The following is a 22367-nucleotide window of genomic DNA, read 5'->3' as shown; positions in this document are numbered from 1 at the left end:
CTTTGTGGCTTCTGGTTAAATTCATCCAATGGAGGCCACCCGCCAGAAGTCCAGGGGGAAGTGAGGCTGGGATATTTTCTCCCTTGGCTGTTTCCCTACTGTGCCAGTACCTTGGGTCCTCTCCTAAGGCCTCAGCTTGTTAGGCAGTCCAAACCCTTAGATACAGAAAGAATTCTCTCTCCAAGTCTGTTGGCCACTTCTTCTCTTAGCCCTTCTAGCCTAGAAGTGTTGCAAGATTCCTGACTGCTACTAGTCCCGAGATGTTTCATCACCCCTTGATCACTCCTTAACTCTGCCCGCACTTCTGTAAGTAGCCCTGAATTAAACCCACCTCAATTTCCCTGTTTGAGTAAACCATCTGTTTCCTGCCAGGACCCTGACTAATATGCAGCAGAAACAAATTTTGACTATTTTAAGCAAAAATGGAATTTGGGGGAGGGATGTTTGGAGTCACAGAAATGAGGGAACATGGTAAAAAACAAAATGAATAAACAAACAGAAAGCAGAAAGAGACCCATAAATACAGAGAACCATACGGAAAACTGATGGTTACCAGAAGGACGAATGGTAGGGGATGGACAAAATGGGTGAAGGGAAGCAGGAAATACAGGCTTCCAGTTATGGAATGAATAAGTCACAGGGATAAAAGGTCCAACATATGGAATATAGTCAATGATATTGTAACAGCATTGCATAGTGGCAGATGATAGCTCACGTGGGGTGCCTATAGCATAACGTGTAGACTTGTTGAATCACTACATTGTACACTTAAAACTAACGTAATGTTGTGTGTAAACTATACTTACACTTAGAAAATGTATAATAATGATAAAGAAGTGAAGGAAGATGGGAGGACCATCTCCTGTTTGGAGAACAAACAGGAACCAGGGGTCTGCTGGACAGCCAAGGAGCAGGAATGGCAGCTAGTCATTCAGGAGGAAGAGCCTACACCACCGTCACTGCCCGCATGCTCATCCTGTGTCCTACTCAAGAGTTTCTAGGAGAGAGGGTCTGACGGCCTGGGTCCACGTTATCCATCCCTAGGCTCAGCTGGAAAGTAGAGAGGAGTGGCTATTGTGGTAGGAAGTGAACACCACCACCTACTAAGACCACATCCAATGGGTGAATCCTTTAAAACAAGAAATCAGGGTGGTAAGAGAAAGCATCCCCCCCAAATAAAGGACAAATATCATTACAATAATTAATTTAAAGAATGCAGAAGTACCTTAACAATCCAGGCATCTAAAGCAACTTTTCCCCAAAGATAAATGTTCGTGGAGAGATAGGCACTCTTCAACAAAGATTAGGATTTCAGTAGTAGAGAAGTACTAATTTTAATGTCTCATAAATGAAAATTCTTTAAAAGATTTTCAACTAGATTAGAGTTGCCGGTTTCGTTTAAGAAGGCGCTCATGTTGTCTCTTTCTCAAAACTGCCCATTCAGTGGGTCTTCTCCCCAATAGCCAGATACTCAAGAACTAGAAGATTCAGAAACCAATAACTTCAAATCAATTTCTCTTTAGGAATTAATTCATTATATCAATATGTAGCTAGAAATTGGTTCAAACAATTTTCTTCTTATTTTTTAGTCTCTTAAAGGTTATTCTTCACCTCTACCAACACTCCTTTGTTTTATCCAAATTTTGATTTTTACTAGTTCAAGATATAGTAAAGAATACCATTTAACTATGAACTAAAGATAAATAGCTTATCGAACAAGTTTGACAATAATGTTATTTTATTACATTTGCTAACTGCTGACCATTGTATTTATAATTCACACAATTACTATATCTAGCGTAAAATTTAATAGCTTCTTTTGAAACATGCTTTATCTCAACTCCAAAATTAACTTACTTCACAAAGACAGAGATGATGAGTTATAAAATTCAACATATACTTCACTTATCATGAAGGAAAGCAATACATATTCATAATTGCTCTCTGGAGGTTTCTTGACATAGTTACTGCTATCGGTAAGAGGAAATTCTTTTTCCACAAAATAAATTCTTTTTCTTCAAAATAAAATTACAAAATTGCATGCAATACCTATAATTTTAAATCATGAATTTATATTGTTAAATTCGGTTGGCTGTATAGATAGGTATTTTTATTCCACAATATTAACTTGCTTGATAAATACGGAAGACAGAACACTGCCCAGGCTAACTACAAAGTTTCCAGAGCTGCCTGTGAGATGATTTTATTTAGCATGACAAAATTATGAAAATGGAGATGGGTTTTTATGATACAACAGACATTTAAGATTTTTAATTCAAGATGTAACTTTTCTCATGTGCCCTTACATCTTGCAGGCTTCTTGTTCTGGAGGTATATATTAAGGACAAAGTAGAAAATGTACATACAGAAAACCTACAGTTTTCATATATGTAAGTTTTGGAGGTTACATTCTCAACAGGATACTCCTATAACATGTCATCTTATAAGCACATATGAATGCTACTACTCTATAAATATGTATAAATTAAATGGCCTACAATACCTACTGGTTGTCCATTGGAGACAAGGAAGAAAGTAGAAGATCTAGCCCTTATTTTCAATGAAGTGATGGTATCTCTAATCCTCCTCCTTTTAATCTGAAAACCATACATCTTTCCCTAACAGTCTTCGTCTCTTCCAAACCATCGAACAGGTCTAATTTAATTGGTAGGCTGTCAGCTCTTTTAATAACCAATATCTATACAATCAAATTAGTGATTAAAGTGGGTTGGTATCCTGGATACCTAGAAACTCATGGTCAAGAAGAGGTTATTCCCTTTTGTTGGCTTTTCACAGCCCGTGCTATTTTAGACTGGGATGTAGAAAAGGCACTGGCCCACTCAGCCTCCTGGCTTCTCTGACTGCACGTGTTCCATACAAATAAATGAAAATGGGGCCACTGTTCTCCTGGATCAGGACATGGTCAGCATCAGTAAGAATACCACCCGGCAGGCCTGCAACATCTAGTGAGTTCCTATTGCAGCCCTGCGTTCTCTGCTAGATCAGGTGGCAGCTGGCAGAAAAACTAGTATTTTGAAAGTTCATTTGCTACTTAAAAATCACAGAACTCCATTAGGTACAGAAGAATAGTCTGCTGCTTTAGACAGTATTTCATACATGTTTTGAGATTGCTGGTCTTCTAGGCAGGAAAATCTCTGATTTCAGGACTGGAGTGTATAGGAAGTTGTTGCCAAATCCAACTTGGGTCTGTGGTTTCCAAATTTTGAGATGCGAAAAGGACTCTGTGTTCCGTGATGGCAGGTCTCGTGTGTCTTATTCCCCTTAGTGACTAACATCTAGCAGACTTAAATAAGCAGTTCTTGAGTAAATGAACAAATAAATTAGCAGTGGATTTCTTAATGTCAGTGGCAAATTCATTTTGAAGAGTTTTTCTTGGCCTATTGTGGGTAAAAGCCTAACAAAAGATGCAGTTGACAATAATTCTTTTAAGATGCAGCCAAATTTTGCTTGAGCAAAACCAGCATATGAAAAAAATCTGGGTTCACAAAACAAATATATTGTAAATTAAAAGGTGATTATATGCTTCACAATTACATGGAAATATGTACTAATTCAGAAGATTCCTAAATGCTGGCTCATTACCTTTTCTCAGGTTCATGATGAAATAACAAAATCAGCTCACTGTATTATTTTTCATAAGAGTAAATTAATTTAAAAAAAACTATCCTTGGGGCACCTGGGTGGCTCAGTCCGTTAGGCGTCAGTCTTCAGCTTGGTAGTGATCCCGGGATCCCAGGACTGAGCCCCGCATGGGGCTCCTTGCTCAGCGGGGAGCCTTCTTCTACCCTGCCTGCCATTCACCCTGCTTGTGCTTGGTCTGTGTCTCTCTCGCTCGCTCTGTGTCAAATAAATAAATAAAATCTTTATTTTTTTTTAAAGTCCTTTATTCAAAAATTACTTTCTCTTGTTTCCATGGTTAAAATACTTTAAAAAAAAAACAAGATAACGAGGCTAGTCTATGCTAATTATTCTTTTCTAATGCTCTTATTTGCCAAAATAAAGTTGCCAAGCGTGTATTAGTTCGAAAATTATTTCGAAATAATTTTCGAACTAATACATATTTTCGAAAAATGTTTTATTGTTCTGAGAAATCCAAATGTTGGAGACTGACTTAGTTTTAAAATAAGATCCATTTATAAAGGATACAAGTACTTAAAAAAATACATATTGAATGAAGGAGAATAGATAGTATACCCTTGGCCTTATCATAGTATACCCATGATAATAATAGCCAATGGGTGTAGAGTGGCTACTCCGTGCAGAGCGCTGCTCTTAGGGCTTTTAAAAATGTGTTAATCATCTAAATTTCACAGTAGCCCAAGAAATAAGTATTATTTTTCCCCCATTTTACAGATGAGGCCTCTTGCCCAAAAAGACACAAAATATAGCTTGTAAACTGATAGAGCTGGCTCTAGAAATGGTCTTATATTACAAGGAAACTGGGCCATATGATAATGCAACCAATAGGAAAACATTCAGTTGTTATTATACTCTAATGATTGTGGAAATGAAGATCCAATCAGCATACAGATTATAAACTCCTACCCAAGACTCCTACTATCTTATATTTAAATCAGAGCCCTTCCCAATCCTACCTTATCAACCCAATTCTTGGTGACCTATTTTTAGCTTCAGTATTTACAGAGGTACTGCTTCAAGCAATATCCTTATTTCTTAAACTCAAATTTTAGTTAGCAAATATCAGAAAACAAAGCAAGAAAATAAGGAGTAGTCAACCAAATAGGGGACGAAAGCACAACATTCCTAAATTCGGTCATCATGATTAAGTTAACTTGGGCCAAATTCAACCTTATCGCACACACACAAAAAGAACATTTGTTTGCTTACTTTATGAGTATAAAACTCCAGCTTCCAAATGCAATGAAAAAGTATTAACACCCTAGCTTTTATAAAGGTATTAAAAAGTATTACAATAAATAAAGTATTAAAACCTCAACTTCCATATGCAGCTATCCATCCCAACAATAGGTTCTTATTTAAAAGATTACAGACTTCAGTGAGAACTCACATATTTTTTTGCAGTGTCAGAAGTCCAAATATAATATCAATTCAGCGAAGAGGTATATTGGGAAGCAAAATTCCTAACAGCTAAAAAGATAAAAGGCAAAACTGATGAATCCAACTAGACCTTTTGGCTACAATGACAAAAATAAAACAAAAAACCTCCAAAATTACATCAAACTGGAATCAAAGACAATAATTTTGGCTTTCAAAACCGATAACACTCTTGGTAATGGTAAACATGATTTGGCAGGTTAAAGACAGGTTTCTATCACCCTATCCTCTATTTTTCATCACTTACCAAAATATTGCACTACAAGGAGTTGTCATTTTACTTCAATGATAACGAAAAAGAGATTTTAACGCTATAAAGTCCTGGGTTCCCCTAGGAAAGATCAATGAATCAAGAGGTCTTAGGGCTTCTGCAGTTTAAGGAAATTTTGCGGATTAACATCTCCACCCCTCAGTCCTGAGAGGATTGTGCACATCCGATCCGACGATCTCGTATACATACAGTACGCTAATTTCTAACAACTGCAGGTAACTCCTGCACAAACTCTTCTTTCCACTTTCCGGCTTCTGCTCAAGTAACCCCCCCAGTTCACCTGCCCTAGAAAAGCACAGAACCAGTTCTAGGACTTAGTTATCCACCTAGCTCCCCTAAGCTCCTCCCCGAGACTGCCCTCCTCCTTGCCCAGCCCAGAGCCCGGCCCCGGCCGCGGCCCCGACCCTGGGCCCTGCCCCCCGGCCAATCCCGGCCAAACCCTACCCAGCCCAGCCCAGGAAGACCCAGCCCACTACTGTCCGGCTCCGGCTCTCTGAACTTCCCCCGCCCACCCCGTCCACGTGATCAGGGCCCCACCCCCCCCCCTCCGCGCTCCACCAATCAGCAACCACCTCCGCCCGTAGCTTCATCTCCTACGCTCCTCTTTCAAAAAGGCAGCTTTCTCCTCTCGCCTTCAGCCCCGCCCCTTTCCCACCTCCCAGCCCTGCTGGTCCCTCCCACTCCCTAACTCCTCATTTCCCTCCTCGCCTCCTGTTGACCCCTCCCGCTCCTAAGCTTCGCCCCGCCCCACCCGGAGCAGCGCGCTCGCCCTCCTCTCGCGAGATCTGAGCGTCCCCCGCCGCGGCCGCTTGCCTCCCCCTCCCGTCCTCCCACCCCCCTCCCCCCAATCTCTCCACTCTCCGGCTCTCCTCCCTTCCTCCTCCCCCCTCCACCCTCTGGGCCGGATCTCGTCTCGCTGAGGCGGAGGAGGAGAAGGAGGAGGAGGACGTTCGGCCTGCGCAGTGAGATGTTTGTCCGTCGCCGCCGCCGCCGCCATCGCGGAGGAGCGCGATAAAGGGAGCCGAGCCGGGCGTGAGGGGGACCCCGCGGAGCCGCCGCGCTAGCGCAGACCCCCAGTCGAGCCCGAGCCGCCGGAGCCCGAGCAGCTGCCGCCGCCCCCGCCGCGGCCGCCCAGCGGCCGGCCAGCTCCCCAGCCCAGCCCGGGGGCCGCGCCGCCGCCGCCCCCAGCGTAGCCCCTCGCCTGCCCGCCCGCCTTAAATGTGACACCGGCGCCTCGGAGTGCGACCCGAAGCCGCCGCCGGGGAGGGGACGAGCACCATGTCGAATCTGAGCAAAGGCACGGGCAGCCGGAAGGACACCAAGATGCGGATCCGGGCCTTTCCGGTGAGTCTCTCCTCGGCGCCTGGGACCCCAGGGCCGGGGGCCCGGCGGAGAGCCGCACGCGAGGCCCGGGCTGAACTCCCCCAACAGGCCGCAGGCCCGGCCTCCCCTCCCCCACGCCGCCGGCCGCGGGGCGCGAGCCTTCCCGGCAACCGGGCGGCGCGGGGCCCCGGCGCGGCCGCCTTCCCGCGCCGGAGCCCGGCGCCGCGCACCCGCCCGGGAGCTGCTCCTCCGGCCAACCAGCGGGCGTCGGCTACGGCCAGGGCCCCTTGGCCGGTCCCAGCACCTTCGCACATTCCTGGGGTATAGGCCCAACCCCTAGTATTCCTCTCCCTGCTCACTTCCCGGGACCACCAGACTGCAGGGACGAGGACTGTGGAAGTCCTCCGTGTATGGGGCGTGTGTGTAACTTTTCACGTGTGGTCTCGCTGCAGTTTGAAAAATAACCTAGCCCCAAAGGTGGCCAGTCAGACCTTTAGGATGATGAAGGGGACTGTCCTCTCCCTCTCTCTTCCCCTCCTCAGGAAGGGTTTTGCCACCAGTCTACCCCCGACGCAGTGACAGTGGTTCCCTGTAATGCTCAATAGTAACGTACTAACATCAGCTGTAATTATAGCCTCTTTCATCCACAGGCTTCCAAAGCACTTTACAAACTCTCTTGTGCAGGAATTGCCCCGCCACTCGAAGGAGGGTCAAGGGGAAGCAAGAGAAAACACATTGGACAATTGTTTCTCCATTTCTTAGCCATGGAAGCCCAAAAGAACGAGTCGTCACTACCCCGAGTTGCTCTACTCTATAGGTTTTAGTGACAGCAAACGTGTTGTTCAGAAACTTTCTTTTTTAGCATTACGTTGAGTCATATGGTTGAAGTATTAAGCATGTAGGGTATAACTTTGGATGTCATACCTGATTCAGATAGCCAATGGCAAGCAATTAAAATAAACTGTTGTAACAGAAACTGGACATACTTGGCTCGCATCGCTACAGTAACAGGTATACGTCAAGATAGACAAACTAGCAATTGAACTGAAGATTTTAGAACAGTAAAACTAGAGAAAGATCTTGAATGCTTTAGGATTATAGACATAACCTTGTGAAGGGGGAGAATGGGGTTTGAATTCACTTTTTTAAGCTTGCTTTTTCAGAAGTGTAATTTGCACTGAGGCAAGACTTACTAATACCAAAGGGAACTAATGAAGTCGATTAGCGTGTTTTCCCTTACAATGAAGTGAGCTGGGTTTATGAATTTTTGGGTAATGTTAGCTTTGCTTCTAAGTCAGTTGTGAACATTTTGACCAGAATTTAGAATTGTTATGAATTTTAAATAGTTTTATACAAGTTTTCTAGGGAAAATTTGCCATTTTTGAAGTCTGTGTTCTTCTAATTCAGATTTATTACGAAAATGTGGAATAGCTCACATATAACATTAACTCAGTTTTGTTAATATTGTGATTAACCAGTTGTACCTTTAAATGTGATCAGCTTTGTCGTCTCTTTAGGTTTTACCTGTTCCCCTGGTCTTCATTTCCTCATTCGTTCAATAAATACAGAGTACTGTGTGCCAGGCACCGTTCTAGGAGCTTGAAATAAGTACTGCTTGAAGATCAAGATCCCTTCTTTCTGGATGTTGTATATTACTGGAAGAGACAGGAGAGAATTGCATTATTCCTTTAGTGAAAGAGTATAATATATGATAGATTAGCACGCAGTGTTGAAACTGATTTTTTTTAAAGTAGTGTTTATGGTTGTGAGCTAATTTGGACCTTTTCTGTTCATAACTTGTTGCCATCTAAAATTTTCTAAAATCTTTTAATGAAGTTTATAAATGATTTGTGTTTGATACTCAGTTTAATGCCTGCTAATTTTTAAAAGCATAGTTTTTCATTTTGTGAGTGTTCATCTTCATAAGTAGTTTCCACTGAAAAGAACCTTTATACTTTTTAATATAAAAATTTTTAAGTCCTGGTTCCTTGAGCCCTCATTAAGAATAGATAGATGCCTCAGTGGTATGATATTTCATGACTTACCCTTTGGTGAATGTTTGAGTACCTTATAGACATTTCAAACTTTCTTTTTTCTTCCAGGTTAGCAGTCTTCTAGTAGTAAATGTGTAGTATTCTGTAAAGAAAAAATAGTATTTGTGTACATATGTACATTATTTACAGCTATAGTATTTGCATTAATCTTTGGACATATTGTAGGTACTGTAGTTTAAGAAAATTGTAGTTTAACCAAAGGTCTCAGGTGCTCATTTCAGATTCTGTTTTATAAAATTGAGGTGTAAAAGGTGTAAAAATATGTTTTGAGGTTGTTTTCATTGCAGAATAGAGTGGTAAGTGAACTTAGAGGTTATTTTATAGATGTGTAAGCCTATTCCAGATACAGTCCCATCAGTAAAATCAGGCTCTTTTTAGTGTCTTGAATGCATATTCTAAGTGTGTCTTCATCATTGTTCACAAGAGTAAAAGGTCATAACATAGTTTTATGCACAATTTTAAGTAGAACTTTTTATAAGGTTTTAAGAGAAATTACTTATTTTTAAGATGGAGAACAATAGGGACTCTCTGGATTTAAAAATTGTTGATGGAGTTAGAGTTTATTTCAGTTTGTAAGGTTTCCTGCACCACACAAAATGCATGTCATTTCACATCTTTTTTTTTTTTTTTTCCTTTTTTCCTGGTACCCAAAATTAACAGCAAGGGCCACAAAACTTTGTTAAGGAAGGAGGCTGTAGTTGTGAAACTCCTGGAAGCTATATGGATTTGGATCAGAGTGCTGCCCCAAGAAGTTCCTGCTCTTCTTGCCTTGCTGTTGCTGAATATCTCACTCCAGAATTTTTGTTCCACTATGTAGGATTAGTTGCTGTCAGGTGAACCTTTTGTCCTTTGAAAAGCCATTCCTCATCACTTGTACTTGCCACATGGGTTTTGTCCACGTGGGCTTGAAAAATTTGATTGGATTGGAAAGGCTATGTTTGAAAATATTCTTTTCTCTTCTAATAGTCCTTTCTTATCTTAGTCTTCAGAGTTATGAGTCATATTGTGAAAGGGATTGTCTTTAGAGTGTGATCTGAAAGTTGTTTCAGCTATTAAAGCATGCTAAATCATGGTGAGGAATCTTTGGTTTTGATGTCCACTTCATAATCCTAGATGAGCTTCACAGAGCTCCACCTGTGTAGCATAGACAGTGATGTGGAGGTTATGGTTAGGTGGAAACCAGAGAGTGAATGACATTAGAAAGAGATGAGTTTTAAGATCATATGCGATGTACTTAAGAACGCAAGAGTTTAATTACAATTGGGAACAGTTAATGTTTTTGTTGTAAAATTTGCTAGATTTGGGGGAACAGCTTTGATCTTCATAATAGATTTCTCTTCCTTAGAGAAAGTAATTGTTGTCTAGGACTACCTGAACTATGTACAGGAAAGCCGAATAATAGTCTTGCAAATCACACAGGTGGGGAATTAAGTATTTTTCATTCTCTAACAGAGAAATTATGGAGTAAGGTATAACAGATTCATTAAAGTGTTGCCTATACTTAGATTGATTCTTCTGTTTGACAGTTTCAGGACAGCCAGCTATGTTGTAACTGTTAGTACCTCTCTGGCTTTAGAAGTTAAAAAACAAAAGCTTAAAGTAGTTATTTATAAGATGTTTATATTCTGCATTATCTTCCTAGATAACAGTTCAGAGGAGCCTGGGAAATTAAAGTACCAGTATTGAATTTGAAATTATTTTAGAGTATAGAATATAATGTAGAATTTGGCCTTTTAAATAAGGTCAGTTCATTGAGACAAGGTAGAGAAAGCTTCATTTGTTTGTACGTCATTCATTAAATGTAGCTAATAACAGCATTTCTCTAGTTCGTAAAGGTTATATAGTTAAGACTAAAAAAAGTATGTCCTCCCTTTGTTTCCTAAATTGCTCCCAACTATCAGATAATTTTTTATCTTATTTTCATTGAAGATCATCTGATGTTTGTTAGCAGTTTTCTTGAATTTTTATAAAAGTTACTGAACGATTTGTAGTTTCAAATAATGCAAGTTTGAAAATAGATCTCATTTATTCATTGTAAATGCAGCAAAAAAGTAAAGATGTTACTAGTAAGCACAAATCACTGAGGTATAATAGGAATTGCAATTAGTGTCTATCAGTGTATTGTGAAAACTATTCAGTCACAATCTGTCAAAGCAATGAATTCATTTTAGTAGGTTTTCTAATTATAAAAATAATGCATATTTATGATAGAATACTTAAGTATCTAAATTTATAAATAAGGAAATAAAAATCACATCTAACCCTACTGGTTGGAAATAAGCAACATTTACATTGTGTTTTATTTTCTTTTAATCTTTCATACACTTCTGAGCACCCAGTAAAATTGAGGTACAATATCATTTAAAAAAAAAAAGCTTTTTAAAAAATGCAGTATTCTCACGTTAAATATATTAAGGATATGATCAGTAAAGACTAGTATTCTATGGCACCTCAGTTTGCTTAACCATTTCTCTACTGCCAGGTATTTTGATCTATTCCGGTTAATTCATACTTCCTCTGTTATAGATAATGCAACTGTGATTATTTAGGCACATAAATATTTGAACCTATGCATGATTATGGAGTTACTAAGCCAAACAAAATTGGTACATATTGCCAGTTGACCTCCAGAAAAGTAGGAATAATAATAGCTAACACTCAGTGAATGCTTATCATGGGCCACAGACACTGTTCTCTGTGCTTTGTATGTGTAAACTCTTTTCATTTGCACAGCTCTATAGAGTACTACTACTCTCCTCTGTTTTACAAAGGAGGCCTTGAGAACCTAAGAAATTTGCTTCAGGTCACTGTGCTTGTAAGTGGCAGAACTGGGATCCTAATCTGGCTCGTAAGTGAATATTCTTCAGAATTAATTATACCTGTCAGGTTTCTACTGTGTAGTAGTGTCTTAGCCAACATTTTATATCCTTAATTTCATAGGTGAAAAAATAGTACTCTAATGCTTTAGTTTGCATTTCTTTGACTACTCATTAAGAATAAAACTATGGATAGTCTTTTTTTTTTTTTTTTTTTAAGATTTTATTTACTTATTTGACAGAGATCACAAGTAGGCAGAGAGACAGGCAGAGAGAGGTGGGAAGCAGGGTCCCTGCTGAGCAGAGAGTCCGATGCGGGGCTTGATCCCAGGACCCCAGCACCATGACCATGACCCGAGCTGAAGGCAGAGGCTTTAGCCCACTGAGCCAGCCACCCAGGCGCCCCAAAACTATGGATAGTCTTTAACAGAATTTCCCTTCAGAGTATTCAACATCTGTTTTAGGAGTATGACTAAAAAATAGAATGAGTATAATAGAGTATGGTCTGCTTTTGGCTGCCAGATTTTTAATGTCATTTGCACCTTTTCCTAGCCACATCATCTTTAACAAGTTACTTAACCCCTTTTACCTTCAGTTTCCTCCTCTGAAATGAAATTATCAGTGGGACCTATATTACAGGGTTGTTGAGAGATTTAAAAAAAAAAAAGGCATTAGTACCCTGTCTAGCATTCAGCTGTGGTTACTGTTTAGCCATGATTATGCCACAATTTAAATGTTAAATTTGATTGTTATTTTTGCAAGTAGTTTTATTATAATATTGTATGCTTACTTTAGTGATGCTGCCATTTTTTTGGTACTGTTTTTTATTCTGAAAAGCCTGCAGGGCAAATTTGAACCACACTAAAAAGTCAGTCTCAAAGGATAAAGGATTAGGTACCACTGGGGCACTTGAAAAGAATGCTATTGGCTTTTGGGGGTAGTTTCAAAAAAAAAAAAAAAAGTTCCAGTAACGATTCTTACATAATAATTGAAGTAAGTATGTCATTTCTTAGGTAACTTTATTGGAGGAATAAATGAATGTCTACACACACATTCATTTGGTGTGTACATTCTACTACGTATTTTAAATGTTATCTAAAAATACATTTTGCTTTTCTTCGTTTCCTCCCTTTTTTTTTCCATTCCTTCCTTTTATTTGCTTTTTCACTCGTGAACTAGATTGTGGTCCCTGCCCAAAACTTACACGAGACACCCTTTTGAACCACAAAATACTTAGCATAGTGTTAGACACAGTGTGGGTGGTTAGTGAATGATTAAATGAGAAACTAATCCTTTAAGCCAAACCATAGTAATTGATTACTTGGGTAAGTTGATGCAAGTAGTACTCTAAAATGTTTACTGCTGTTTTTGCCACTATAAGTGAGGTCTTAAGATGTAGTCAGTCATTAATGATTTGAAGTCAGTCTAGTCTTCTGAAACAATAATGACTTGAAAGTAAAGATAGTATGATGCATTTGCAGTACCCTTGGCTTGATCTTCAGAAGACTGAACCTGTGGCCCAGTCTTTTCTGTTAACTAGCTATACTCTTATCTTTTACTCCCTCCACCATGAATCCTTCTTCCCAGCCTGTTTAGCTGTCCACTGTAATCTACTTTCGTTGCAGATTGACTCTCCTGTATCTTCAGCCTGTTCTCAGAATTCCTTACTGCCTTTTCATCTGAAACCTGGCTTTGCCCTGAGAATACTGGCTTATCTTCTTAAATTGAGGTGTCTGTTTTCCTTGTAATCCTTGAATCATTGGGCCCACATAACAATTTATTGCCACATTCATCATCCTTTTTTGTGGCTTGGGCCCTTGTGAACTACTCTTTGTGCATTTCCTATGCTGGTCTCTAACTTCTTACACATGTTCTTCAGTCATTGAAGACTTTAATACCTTTCTCACAGATATTCTTTCTAGTTTGGATCTTAATTTTATCCACTATGTGTGGCACAGACATTCATTCAATTTAAAATACGTTTATTATGTGTTCCTACTGGAGGTCAGGCACTATATACAATGATGATCAAATGGACTTGGCCTGTTCTTACTACAGTGGTGTTCACTCTGTCTTAGAGCTTGTTATTCCATTGCTTTAGAAATCTTAAACTCCCAATATTGCATTGTATCCTAACATCTTCATTTATTAGCTATAATAATGAGCAAATTGCTTAACCTTTTTTCCTCCTTTATAAGAAGGAGAAAACAATAGCACCTACTTTGTAAAAATGGAGTTAATACATGTAAAGCTCTTAGAATAGTACCTGGTGCAAAGTAGACATTGTAAGTAAATGCCAGTTGTTATTATTTAATTATTCTGTTCTACTTTCTGCTTGTTTCCTTCTCACATTAATGCGCTCTTGGACCTCAAGAAGACCCCTTCCATTATCCCAAACGATGATGCCAGTTACTAGTTGCCTCTTTTTTCTTACTACCTCTCTAGAGCAAGTCCAGAAATGGCACAAAGTATCTTGGATCATTCCATCCATCTGCCTTCACTGCTTATATTTTTTAGGCTGTTGTGCACTCCTGGGGAAAACTGGAAGATAGTGGTATCTAAGCTGGACTCCCAGGGCCTCTCGGCAGTTTTTTTGTGTGTGTCCCTGGTAAGCTCCCTCTCTCTTCTCCTGTGTGAGCTATTCCAAACTTGAATCACTGGCTTTAAGCTCTTTATTGAGAATTCTCTTATCTGTCTTCTTCCAGAAACTTAACTACTGCTTCACTGTCAAAAACTAATGTTATCTTGTGTAAGTTCTTCAGCTTTCTTTTTCAGTTGTAGCCTTTAACCTGTATCTTTACTCATTCTCTCAGTGTCTTCCCTCAGGTCTCAGAGAAGGAAAATGTTCTTTTCCTGTCTTCCCTGTCATGCTAGCTACCATACTGTTTTTCTTCCTATCCAAAAGTGTTCAAAGAATAGTCTGTATCTCTTTTATTAGAATGTGTGTGTTTTTTTAGAGGCGGCATCAAGTCTTTTTGTATTGATCTTTGTCAGCGCAGCACAATAGTATCCAACAACGTTGAGTGAATGAACTAATACACTCTTCATTTTCTCAACTTTAAGATGGGAACTGGAGCAGTCTTTTTCACAGATTAGTTGTGAGGATTAAAAGAAACATCAGGAAGTGTTTTCTAATAAACAGTGGGATCACTGAGACATTTGAATGAGTTTTCTAATAGTAAAGTCAGAATTTTCAACTAAAAAATGTATTATGTTTTATGTAGGACAGTTAGTTTCAAAGTTGTAGAGTCTCCAGGACCCTGGAGGCATAGGAGGAGTGGAATTAGGTGTAGCTTCAAAAATCTCCTTCTCTTGTTATTTAAAGCTGTTTCAAACCTGGCATTTGTATACAAGATTTCATTTTGGAAAAGTTCTATTAACCACTGCTTTAAAATCCAGCCTTTTTTTTTTTTTAATATTTTATTTATTTATTTATTTGACACAGATATCACAAGTAGGCAGAGAGGCAGGCAGAGAGAGAAAGGGGGAAGCAGGCTCCCCGGTGAGCAGAGAGCCCGATGTGGGGCTCGATCCCAGGAACCTGGGATCATGACCTGAGCTGAAGGCAGAGGCTTAACCCAATGAGCCACCCAGGCGCCCCCAAATCCAGCCTTTTTAAAGTTGAGAGTCCTGCTTGCCCAAGTTGAGACGATTAATAGTAAATTGAGAACTGATTGTTTAGTTGCCTTAACCCCTAATTCAGACCTTTTGCTACTAGAAGTCATTGCTTTATTTTTTAAAGTCAGTCAGAAGTTGAAAATGTAGTTAAGTAAAACTTTGTGACTTTCATTCATTTAGTACTTGTGATCACTGAAAAAGGAATGGACCCAAATTTACTTTATAAATGTGAGAGGTTACTGCTGAGCAAATGAATAAAGACTTCAAAGGAATATCTTTACCTACTTTAAGAAAATACAAGCTCCTTTAGAGATATTTTTCGATAAAAGCAAAGCTTCATTGCTAAGAGGAATTCTTTAACATAAGATTGCAAGTCATTCTTATTTGAAGCAACTCTTAACTGGGCAGTCTTACGTATGTATTTGTCTATCCTCTTGAAAGTAATCATGATAAATTCTTTTTTCTTTCCAGTTTATGGATAGTATGAGAAATTGCTTTATAACATTAGTAACAACAATTTGTTGAATGTCTACCTTATGTTAGTGTGTTTTAGGTGCTTTGAATTAAAATTACCTCAAATCCTTACAACCTTTAGATGTTGTTACGATTTTAAATCTTAAGGCTCAGAGAGACCTAGTAAGGTATGTGTAATATTGCATATCCAACTAAGAAAGGGCAGAGCTGGGATTTAGGTCACAGGTGTATCTATTAAAACATTCATATTCTTCCCACTACACTACACTGCCTAGTTGTATTCTGTTAAGCATTTGCTAGATTCTGAAACATTTATTTAATAGGAATATATTGGAAAATTAATTCTAAGAATGCCATTCAAATTATTAGCCAGGGGCAGATCCTGGGGCCCTAAAGCTTATACAATGCAGTACTCTATAAAAAGAATTCAAAATTAGTTTTCAGCCAGTGGAAGGAGCTTTTGCAAGCGTAAGCCTCTCTCGATTCAAGGTAAACGCATCTCTCATAAGAGAATAAATGTTATTAAGAACTTTTAATCAATGGAAGTATGTTTTCAGTAAAATTTGAGTATATAAATTGCTTAAGGGTATCCCAGTGTGTATTGCATTGAATAAAGCAAAGTTATAACCTATGAGAAAGACATTAGTTGACATATTGGTGAGTTAACACATTGCTCTTTATAAGGCTGATAGCACACTTTTTTAAACTTTTTGAATAGGAATTTATTGAATTTCAGTTCAGTAGGAATTTATCTAAGTATAGGTTTCAAAAAGGGATTCTTTGACGTTAACATGTTAAAATGCTTTAATATAATCTTTATTTTTTGTGTTTGAGAACATATTAAATAGGTTAAACAGTAAAACGAATTCTGAAGCACAAGAACCAGGCACTTAAAAATAATTCACTTTTTTTCATGGTATATGCAAATGAGACATGAGAGAAGTGTGAGGGATTTTGTGGGGTTTTTTTTGCTGAATTCTAGCCCTAGCCAAATAAACAAGTAATTTGTTTGCTTCTGTTTGTATTCACATTTTAATTTTTAAAAGCTAAGAAGGATTTTGAGAGACTGTTCCCGTCTTACGTAATAGGTGAAGAAAGGGAGGTCTAGAGAGGATAATTTACCAAGGGATACTTTCAGGACTTGAATTTACGGAGAACCATGAATAGAAGCCTGATTTAAGTTAAAGGCTCTTTTCTCTAGACTGAACTGAAACATGCCGGTAGCCATAATAATTCAGTGGTAACATTAGCCTATACAACTATAAAAAGACATCTTAATATTGAACACCCATTGAGTTGACCTGGGGTTAGCAGAAGGACACTTAGTTTAGGACACAGATTTCTTCATTGCTCTGCTTAGCTGTGTGATCCTGGGTAAGCAACTTAGCCTCAGTTTCCTCATTTGTAAAATGAGATTTTAATTTTTGGTTATTTTAGGCTCATTCCAACTCTAAAAGTTTCATTTAAATAGGTATACTTATGCATAAGTCTAGGAATGGAATGCTGGTGTGTTCTGTTGTGGCATAAAACATTTTGTGTAGTGTTGTAAAAGTCACCTACCTATGTTTTGGATTTAGAATTTTCTTTAAAATAAATGGTTTATTTCAGTGATGATGGTTAAATAGTACGAAGCAGTGGGAAATTAGCTATGTTTTTGTGTACTCTTTTTTGTGTGTGAATTGGTAGTTTTGGAGAAATTTTGAGCAGATTTGATACCAGATTTTTGTAATAATTTCGTACGATGGGTTTTTGTTGTCATATCACATTTGCTGACTGGTAATTTATACTTTATCACATTTTTCCCCCTCTCCCTTTGGACTGTGGGTAGCTGATTCCAGTGTAAACTAATTTATAATTTGTAGAGCTTTTTACACATTATCATAGTTTTAGAAAAACAGGGTTTACCCATTTCAAAAACAACAACAATAAACAAGTTACCTAAGCTAAGGAGAAGAAAATATTGTCACTTTTGATTAAAATTAATAATTTTAGATTGTAGGATATAAACTTTGATATAAACTAGAAGTGATTTTCTTAATAGGGAAGGTCTCTAATTATATCTCTGGATAAAATGTGTTTTAGGGTGCCCAGTTGGTGGCCTTTATTTTTTCATTTGCAAAAACAGCACCAGTAGTAGGACAGTGACAAACTTCTTGCTTCAGTGACAGTACTTAAAATTGCGTCTTACTGTGATTATCATTAGACCGTGAAATGTTACACGTACCTTTCTTCATATACGCAAAAGTCATTGAAATACGTTGTACTCAAGTCAGTTGTGACTTAACATGGACTTCAATAGGCTAATCTGAAAGTTTGATCTTTGGTATTTGAAAAAAAAATTGTTTCAAATTGATTTTTGAAGAGCTTACTCATGCTGAGGACTGAAATACAGATTATAATTGAACCTTCTTTTGATCAGCTTTCTCATTATAAATGTTACTGTTCCATAATGATATTAGAGTCCAAATGAATGTTGATCAGATTCAGTTTGTGATTCACAGAATTATCCCAGGCTCCTGTGCTTTTCTAATTGATAATCTTTCTCTCTGCTCTTTGACATCAATTTTATTACTTTTAGCAGCACAGTTCTGTGGCCATCTGATGTCCACTGTAACCACAGAAAATCCAGTTAAGCAAACATCAATCTCAACTTTACATTCAGGTTAAGTTATTAAGTAAGGCTCTGTGTCAGTTTTGTGTAGTAAAGAAAACGAATGTATAGAACAAGTGCTGTGTGCCAGATGCTTTCACAGACTTTGTTAATTGCCACACAGTACATGATCATCTCGTGTTTCTTCTGCCACAAGCATGTGAAGCAAGTAAATTCTGGCAAGTTAAATAACTTGTGTGAAATCTGAATATCCCCTTGTACTGTTCCCTTAACACTTGGGTCTTTGGTTAGATTTTTGATGGTTGAGGTTGCTTCAAGATTAACTGTTGGATAAATGGGATGCTTGCAGATGTTATAAGTCATTGTGTAGTTGTTGGTCAATCAAATAAGATTCATCATTATTATTAACCATAACTGGACCACGTTCAAATCATATTTTTTGAAAGTCACTTAGGCATTTTGCCAGGTGTTATAAAGGGTACAATAAAATAAAGGAAGACTATATTGCTCTGAGGTGCTTATAATCCTTGAGGGAGAATCCTTACATAATTTATGGCTTAGTTGTATCTGACTAGAATACTGCCATTCCTCAGATATTTGTACAAGAGCAACCTTTTTGAGGCTGAAGCTCAAAATTATGATCAAGCATTTTTCCTTGTTTATTTTTTTCTAGCTGTGTCATTCTGAATTGCCTGGAATTTCAAATTTTCACCCTTTTCCCCCACCCACCCTGTTCTAAATTTCTTGTCAAATTATTCACAGGGAACTAAAGACTTCTTGTGCTTTGTATATAGTGGATGTAAAGAATACAGTTATCTTCGTTTTAGTTTTAATTGGCTCATCTGTAGTTCTCTCCAACTCTTATTACAGATCCTACAAGATGTGTAAGTATATAATAGACTGATATCCTTCCAGATTCACATTTTTTTTTTTTTAGATTTTATTTATTTGTCAGAGAGAGAGAGAGCATGCAAGCAAGGCTGGGCAGCAGGTAGAGGGAGAAGCAGGCTCCCCGCTAAGCAGGGAGCCCAAATTGGAACTAGATCCCAGCACCCTTATCGACCTGAGCTGAAGGCAGACACTTAACCAGCTGAGCCACCCAGGTGCCCCCAAATTTAGGCATTTTGAAGGTTTTTATGTAATTTGAAATAATGCAGATGAATAATCAAAAATGTTTAAAAAAAAAAACCCAACAGACTGTTAGGGTTGTTTTTGTTATTGATACTTAGTAATGAAGATATTGTAATCCTGGATTAAAAAGAGGCAAAAGGGGGTGGAGGTCATTTTTAAAAATCAAAGTTTTGTTTTGGTTTTTAAAAGTCTCATTAAACCATAAGCACTTAATGCTTAATTATACCTTTCCTTTAAAAGAGCTTTTGTTTCTTTTCTTGCTGAATGAGTTTACTTTCCCTGCTGATCACTTTATAACTTAAACTTGTTGGAGCAGAATACTGTATATGCTTAATAATTAGCAAACATTAAATGTTTGTGTGTGTGTGCATTTTATTATGTTACTGCTTTTGTTGCAGCATTAACAAAATTCCTTCCTGAGTGTTTTTGCAATTAATGGAACCTAAGGAAATCAGTTTCATCAATGAGTTTAAAATCCTGCTTGAATAATTTAGAATATTATTTTAAAGTACGTTTTAACTCTATTTTAAAAAATACACAGTCTTAAGGCTTTTAAGTTTTGTGACTGTGAGTGAAGTATGGACTGATGTTTTTATGGTTAACATATTGATGATATTAGAGTTCATTTAGCCCTTTTAATTTTCATTGATAGTTAATGTTGTATTCTTTACCAAGGATGAGTGAGAATTTAAAGTTCATCAGTAACATAATTATTTTGCTATTGTTACTGACATGTTCATTTGATGCCAGGACCAAAGCATGCATATGTAAGAATCTGCACTTAAAGTCCATTTCCTTTCACATACTGTTTTTAGACTTGCTTGAGTTAGGGAAAGATTGTAGCTTATGGATCCTGTCCTGGGGGGCCTTTTCTGCTTATGATTTTTCTCCTAGTTAACATTTATTAATAAAATTAGTGACTAAGCAGTTAAATAAATAGGAGAATCTGAAAACACTACTTGATAAATGAAATTTAAGAGTTTGTTGCTTGTCCGTTACTATATTTTATTTGAAAAGGACATTTTATTATTTTAGAATTACATTAATTGCTGTAGATCAGCACATTAAAATTTTTTTCCATATCTTTGTGCTAATTTAAAGATTCAAACTTGGATTAGTATAATATAGGTAGAGCAATATTCATTCACCGGACATTTGTTTATGGCCATCTAAGTGACATTAAAGAAAAATGCATAGCCCTTTTAGTATCTCTTAGTCTAGTGGAGGAAAAAGATGCACAGCTGTTTATTAATCAGTATGAAGTGTAGGATAGATATGACCTGAGTGTTAGGAAAGCACTGGGGGGGGGGGGAGTCCGTTTTGCTTGAGGCGGTCAGGGAAGGAAGATACATTTGTGATATGTATATGAGCTATGTTCAGAGGCTATGTAAAGAATTGGATAAAGAAGAGGCAGAGGAGGGGGCCTTTAAGAAGACAAGGGAGGGTGGTGAATGAGGTGGAGGTGTGTCATTGGATTGGAATGACTATTGATTTAATGTTGTCAGGGAATAAATGTAAGATAGGTAGTGATGAGTGAAAGTAGTGAGTGAAGTTAGAGAAGTAGAAATAGACTAGATTTTGCATAGGTTTAAAGTACATCCTTCCACCTCTGTAGTTAATAAGAGTTAGGTTTTGAACAGGGCTAGAATGCTCATGTTTATTTTTTTAAATGGTGATTCTGAAGAAGGTAGATTCTAAGAGGTTATTCGAGTTCATGATAGTTGGCGGGCTGACATGCTGATCTAGGTGCAGGTTTTAGGAGAATAGTATGCAGGATGAAAGACTGGGAACATATTTGAGAAATAATCTGGGGCTCTCTGTTGGCTGCACTTGATGATTGAATGAAAGAGGATGAGAGAAGAAATGTTAAGCCTTGGCTTTTAGCATATATGACTAAGTGGCTTGTGAATTAGAGAATACAAAAGGAAGATACGTGTGTGTTTGGGGTTCAGTTAACAGGGATTTTGGACCTGATAAGTTTGATCTATATCTAGAACATTTGGCTTGAGATGTCCAGCAGGCAGTTGAATATGGTAGTTTTAGACTTTGGAGGAATGTCTGGGCTGGCAGTATTGATTTGGGAGCAATTAATATATAAGCCAATAGTTTATTCTTTGAGATGTGGACCAAAATTCATTGGAAATGTGATAAGAGCTCAGGACTCATCATCCAGGAAAAATAAATGCACACATTATCTTTGCAAAATTTTGTGTACAGTTTTAGGAGGCTCCAGAATCCCTTACTAATCTGGTGTCTTGTAAATTTTAGAACTTTCTATGTGTGGGTAATCATTGTAACCATGATAATGGATGGCAATGCATAGTAGCCCAGTGTAGAGTGAAAAGAGTCAGGGCAGAGCTCTGGGGAATAAAATGTTTTAAATAGCACCAAAAAATAGGAGATGGAAAGTAGGGAATAGTGTTTCCAAAAGAAGGCTACATTATACTGACTTGTATGCATACTTGTACTTTTCAGGTACTTTTGTTTTAGTTCCTATCTGTTTATTTATTAAGCTTGAAAAGTTTTTTGTTTTGTTTTGTTTTTTTTCCCTGACAGTTGATGCCCATAGTTGACAGTTCGGAGATTCTATTATTGGACACTTTATTTAGTCAACTGTGAGGGATTGTGCTGTGCCCCAAGCTGGGTTAAATTCTACTGACATTCTTTTTTGATCTTCAGGATAGTGCCCTGAGGTAGATACTGTTGTTAAACCTACTTTATAAGCAAGGAAATAAAAGATTTTGAAGAGTAAAGTAACGTACCCAAGGTCACAGGGCCTGTTAATTTAGCACAGCCATGATACCAGCCCAGGCCTTTTGGACAGCAAAACTTATGTTCTCTACTAATATACCACACTGTGTTTACCAGGATAATCAGTCACGCTGTGATATTGGTATACTGTATTAGCACAGTGGAATGTAACATGAGTCCAGAGGTTTGGACTAGATCTGGGGATATATAAATTCTAATCT

At 38.1% G+C, this 22367-nt stretch overlaps 1 protein-coding gene across 1 annotated transcript in view; it reads left to right on the top strand.

Annotated features, from left to right (window-relative positions):
* Positions 1–6497: 6497 nt before the first annotated feature.
* Positions 6498–22367, top strand: part of CUL3 (cullin 3) — a 94846-nt gene continuing 78976 nt past the window's right edge. The window contains exon 1 of the mRNA XM_032857346.1: positions 6498–6712. Within this exon, the coding sequence (XP_032713237.1) occupies positions 6647–6712 (66 nt within the window). The 5' untranslated portion in view covers positions 6498–6646. The remainder of the gene's footprint in view (positions 6713–22367) is intronic.

This window comes from Lontra canadensis, unplaced genomic scaffold (assembly GCF_010015895.1).
Source record: "Lontra canadensis isolate GAN:19392208 unplaced genomic scaffold, GSC_riverotter_1.0 scaffold13, whole genome shotgun sequence".
NCBI classification, from domain to species: domain Eukaryota; kingdom Metazoa; phylum Chordata; class Mammalia; order Carnivora; family Mustelidae; genus Lontra; species Lontra canadensis.
This window is presented reverse-complemented; position numbering and strand designations above follow the sequence as displayed.